We start from the raw sequence: 5,828 nt of genomic DNA, 5'->3' as shown, positions 1-5,828 counted from the left end.
TGCCATGACAAATTAATGCTGAAACAGACCCTTTGAGACTGATCAGTTGAATCTTTCAGTATAAATGACAGTAGGTGAACTTTATCAGAAGAACTACAGCTTTTCCATGAGAGGAACTGATACTCTGTTTTAAGAAGCCGGGAATTAACAAAAATAAGGAACTTAAATATTTCTCTTAAATATTTGAAGTAGCTTGGTATGCATGACTTTATGGACTTTTAAATGTATCTCAAAAAAGGTAGATGTGACTTTTTAATGTTTTCCTTTTATAACAATGAAAAAACAAGTGTTCATCTTCTCTAGCATTAGGCAGAGCCTGAGGTAATTAAAGTTGTTGCCGCAGTGGTTTCTGACTTGTGAAGAAAGTGGACAAAGTTACACCAAATATTTGTCTTTGTTACTGAGGTCATATTAAATGAATATTTGCTGAGTGAATAAATGATGATTGAATGAACCACGCAAATGCAATACTGTTGCTTTAGTCTAAAGTGTAGAGTAGAAACTAAGTCTTTCTCTTTCTTTTTGTCTTAGCCCAAGAGAGATATCTCAGCAGGAACTGAAAACTGAAAGGCCCACAGAAAGAGTAGTTGTGAGCTCTTGAGCTCATCAGACTATGACTTGACTTCTGGTTACATTAAGTTGCTACACTTGCATCTGATACTTCCCTATTTTTGTTGCCTTCTCTTTTTGTTAATTTGTCTGAGAATGAGTCCTTTATTTTCTCCCATCTCTGAGTGAGATGGAATTCACCTTAACATTCTTTGGTAAGAAAAGTGTTCTCACAGAGGTGGTTCTACTTGTTCTTATTGCAAAAGCCCAAGGAATATGACCACACTTGTCCATAGTCCTTGCAGATCTCTCTGTTCAAAGCTTGGCTTTGCAGGTGGGCAGGCACTATATTAAAACTGTCCTGTTTATCCTGACTCAGTGTCTCCCTTGTGAAGGTAGTAGATAATGTTCTATTTTTCTTAGTGAAATTGATAACATTAATGGATAGTCTTACTGAAATTTGAGGCTATTATGTTTTCATTTTTTCTTTTTAAAGATTTATTTATGCTTACACAACTGGGGTACAGGCCAGAGGTACAGGGGTGGTGAAAGTATTCACCAGTGACAGAACAGTGAGCAGAACAGGCAGATCAACAAAATATACTGTTGAGGGGAATAGCAGGTGAGACAGGAGAGACCTGCCACCCAATGTGGGTGGCTTACAGAATTGGGGTACAGGCCAGAGGTACAGGGGCGGAGAAAGTATTGATCAGTGACAGAGCAGGGAGCAGAACAGGCAGATCAACAAAGTATACTGCTGAGGGGAACAGCAGGCGAGACAGGAGAGGTCTGCCACCCCATGTGGGTCATCTCCGGGCTGGGGATTGAACTGGCACTGCAGCAGCTGCGGCTTTCTCAGTGCTGTGCTTTAACATGTTGTACCACCAGGGCAGGCCCATGTTTTATGTTTTTAAAGCAAAATGTATTTTACTTCATTTGTATATAAGTGTCTGTTCTTGGTTTAATTACCTTTTAATCTGAATCAGTTGTTTTAAAATTCCACTAATGATTTATATGAAATTTGAATTTTTAAATTAAAATGTGGAAATTAAGGCTTTAAAAAGCTTGACATGTTTAGGAAGAATGAACTGTATTTAAGGGATTGACTTGTTTATTCATTTTGATATTCCTGTCTATTTTAACCTGATTTTTCATTACTTTTTCAATGTTAAGTTCACCGAAGCTAAACACTATCATGCCAAGTTGGTGAATATAAGAAAAGAGATGTTGATGCTTCATGAAAAGACATCAAAGTTAAAAGTGAGTCGAAAATCCTTTTATATGCTTCATAAAATTAGAAGTTTAATTTTTTCAGTGTTCATTTTCTGACATATATCTATATTCAACTATACACTTAATTCCTGATACAAGTTTTTTTTTTAAACATATGCTTTTTCTACTAAGTGCTGGGCTAGTGGGCTCATATTCTGAATATGTCACTAAGTAAGAGTTTGGTGACTTTTTTCTTGTATCACAATTTAAGGGCAACCTTAAATTACCCAGATAGAATTTAAAAGTTAAATATGAAACGTATTCATAACCACAAATCAAAGCACTATTACTTTTACATTAGGTCATGACATATAACCATTGCTGTTTTCTTGTTTCTGGAATTTCTTTGATATAGAAAAGAGCACTTAAGCTGCAACAGAAGAGGCAGAAGGAAGAATTGGAAAGGGAGCAGCAACGAGAGAAGGAATTGGAAAGAGAAAAGCAGTTAACTGCCAAACCAGCTAAAAGGCCGTGAAAAGTTGGATGTGTGCGTTTTCTTCCCTTCTCCCATATCCTTAGGATTTAAGACACCCTGCGTGTAGACTAAAGTGAAGGTAGTGCCTTATACTAATGTGTGTGTTTTATATGCTTTTCCCAGGAATCTTGTATCGCTGTCCTCATTTCAGCCTTTAAAGAGGTTTTTTTTTTTTCTAAACATCATTGCTGTTTATATGTAATTTTTCCAATTTTTCTGTTGCTTAATTTAAAAGTTCATTATATGGCCGTGAATCATTTATAAACTGGATAATGGCTCCATTATTTTTAATAGTCTAGACTCTGAGTGGTTAAACATTAGAAATTTTTAGCTTCTGAATGAGTGAATTTAAAAAGTTTGGTTTCTTATTTTCTGAAATCACTTGCCTTTCTGGCAATGCATTGCTGGATTTTGGCAATTGTCTTTTCATTGCTTGGTTAAAATAGAAATGCCAACTATTTCACCCCATGTGCCCCTAGCAAAGACATGTTATAAGCCTTTGTGAAAAGCATGATAGAAAAGTGTGTATGTGGGAAATAGGAGCATTTTAGACACAGGATAGGGGAGCAAGATGTCTGTTCTGCAAACCATGTGTTCTGTCTGCTCCCCAACATTGTTGTTGCTGTTTAGTGCTTATGTAGCTTTTGGGTTCAAAGTAGAATAAAGTTTGATGGGAGAGGTGGAATGCACACACTTAAATATGCTTAAATATTTGTGATAATTGGTAGCAGACATTACCACACTGAGATGCAGTTGTTAATTCAATATGATAATAAACCCAGCGTTCCACATGGAAGGTCTAACTAAGCACTAGTTTTGGGTGCCCTCTGATTTCCTTTGTGACTTTACATGTGGTTCCTTTTCATGTGCTTTAAAAAAATTCTTAAAGTAATTGATATCTTACTAACCACCTATTTTATAGTTAATGGTAGAAAATTAGTTAGCTCTTCACAAGAGAGGCAGCATGATAACTTTCATATTTTCTAAATTTTCCCCTCCAGTACTATATGTAGATACTTATGAGGGAAATGTTACAACATTTAATTGTTTTCAATATCCAGATAAAATATTATTCACTGTTCTAGTGTTACTTAATATCCAAGTGGGTCTCTAATCTCTATTATATAGAGACTGTATAGAACCTAAAAAGATATATGCTTAGAATATGTATCTTTTATAATCCACATTACGGTTTTGGTAAGCTGGAATTACTACCTCTGATCAAATATCAGGCTAATTAATGAGGAAGAAGCGTTTAGATTTAACTTGAGTGCTAAGAACTAGTTTGTTTTAAATAGGTTTAAATAGTTTGTTTGAAAGCCTTTCCCTTCCTTAATGAAAGAACTATGTTTCTCACAGTTCACTTGACTTCGAATTTATATTTAAGAATATATTTTACTTAAAAAGGCTAAGTGTTGTCCTTAAACACTAGCTAAAATTGCCCTGGGCAGGATTCATTAGGGCTTAGAGGACAATATCATCCAAATTGCTGAATGTCTTCACAATCTGATAGAGATTGTGCATTGCTTGTCAGAGTGGTTTGTGAACCAACTACAATGGTTATTTAAGATGCTGGTTCCTGGACACCACTCAATCTGCTGAAACAAATTTGGTTGTTTTTTTCTGCCAGTTTTTCCCAGTTGATTTTGATGCTCTTTAATATGATGCTGTACTAGTTGTTTATGTCAGAGGTTCCCACATTGGGCAACATTTATCATCATCTGGGAACTGTAAAAATTGAAGACATTCCATAAGATTCATACTCATTAGTTCTGGGTTAGGAGGTGCATGTAGATTTTACTGTTTCTAGGATAATTCTAATGTAAGGTCCCACAGTGTTTAGACTGTCTTGTGATTCATATTTATTAGGAGTGAACTCGTTTAAAAGCTTTTAGTAACCTTGGGGCTAATCCTTGAAACAAATTCTGAACCGCTGCTTTTTATAAAAAGTCAGATTTACGGCATGATTGGAGGCAGGGAATACAGAATCTAGTTAATTAATTGACTTTTATTGCCCTGTGTTAAAATCATGCTTAGTGAATGTATGGCAAGGCACACATGTACTTTTATAGTTGGATTATTTAAATTTTGAAGATTTTTTAAAAAGTATTAAGTATATATGTTAGTATCCACTATTTTTAGGTTGTCAATCAGAACTACTATTAACCTTAGTAATTAAAATCTAAAACTGTAGCTGTATTTTAGTTACAAGTAAATATATCTTACTGACTAAACTTGAATGGCACCTCTTTAATTAGTCTTGCTGGTTTTTTTTTTTGCACGAAATGCGAATTTATACTCAGGAGGATTCTGTTACTTGGTTGGAAAAGATTGCCTTTATTTTTAAATTAAATTGCATATGTACTGAACTAAAATGATAGACATTAAATTTGTATTGTAGGTATCATGTAAATATGCAGACACTGAATCTAATGTGGATGTGTCCTTAGTGAGTTTCTGGGTAGATATAGTCCATAAATTTGTCAGTTATACAGCCTCATACCTTTGTTCGATTTTGAGCTTGTCAGTGAGGACTACTTTTGATATATGTAATAAAAAAGGTCTCTGAATTATCCAGTGTGATTTAGCAAACATTGTTGTGTACCTAGCACTGTATAGTTTTTTTACATGAGTGTTATTTTAAAGATTGCACTTATTTGCTTTCTCCAGTTTTCATCTTCCTCCTAAAGTTCTCTGGATTTTGTCATAAAATGGCTGGTCCACTCATGAAATCATTTTCAGAAAGGTAATAGAAAGTTTTGTTAAAGTAAGAATGGCTCATATTAAAAATCTAACAACAAATGCTGGTGAGGATGTAGAGAAAAAGTAGCTCTTTCACATTGCTGGTGGGAATGCAAACTGGTTCAACCACTATGGAAAGCTGTGTGAAGGTTCCTCAGACTTCTGTAAATGCAGCTGCCATGTGACACAGTGACTCCACTCCTAGGAATCTGCGCAAAGGACACAAAACATTAATTCAAAAAGAAACTTGCACTCATATTTACTGCAGTACCATTTATAATAGCCAAGATATGAAAAAAACCCAAATGCCTCAAAACAGATGAATGGATCAAGAAGATGTGGTATATATACACAATGAAATACTACTCAACACTCAAAAAAAGATAAACATGCCATTTGCAGCAACATGGACGGAGCTGGAGGGGATTGGTGCTCAGTGAAGTAAGTGAGAAGGAGAAAGAAAAATATCCAGTGGTTTCACTTATAGGTGGAACATAGGGAAACCACATAAAGGAGTGGAAAAAAGAAAAAAGACAAAACTAGCAGGCCAACTGTAAATCGGAGACATCAGGGGAGAGGGAGGGAAAGGGATCAAAATGGGCAGGAAGAACTAAGCATCTTTCAGGGGTTTCTTAGTGGTGATAATTTTATGGGGACAATACCTGAGAGGAGAAATCAAACATTGTACAAAAATGAACAAAGTTGTAAAAATATATAAATAAAATTAAAAAAAAAGTTTTGTTCAATTAGATGCTAATTGAAATAAACCAGTTTCATAAAGTTCTTCACT

General features: G+C 35.0%; 1 protein-coding gene across 1 annotated transcript in view; it reads left to right on the top strand.

Moving 5' to 3' along the window:
- Positions 1-4,277, top strand: part of BLOC1S6 (biogenesis of lysosomal organelles complex-1, subunit 6, pallidin) — a 13,925-nt gene extending 9,648 nt beyond the window's left edge. Inside the window, exons 4-5 of the mRNA XM_004687836.2 lie at positions 1,723-1,809; positions 2,177-4,277. Of these exons, the coding sequence (XP_004687893.1) occupies positions 1,723-1,809; positions 2,177-2,296 (207 nt within the window). The 3' untranslated portion in view covers positions 2,297-4,277. The remainder of the gene's footprint in view (positions 1-1,722; positions 1,810-2,176) is intronic.
- Positions 4,278-5,828: the final 1,551 nt, after the last annotated feature.

Source organism: Condylura cristata, unplaced genomic scaffold (genome assembly GCF_000260355.1).
Source record: "Condylura cristata isolate star-nosed mole 26May11 unplaced genomic scaffold, ConCri1.0 scaffold00023, whole genome shotgun sequence".
NCBI classification, from domain to species: Eukaryota; Metazoa; Chordata; class Mammalia; order Eulipotyphla; family Talpidae; genus Condylura; species Condylura cristata.
This window is presented reverse-complemented; position numbering and strand designations above follow the sequence as displayed.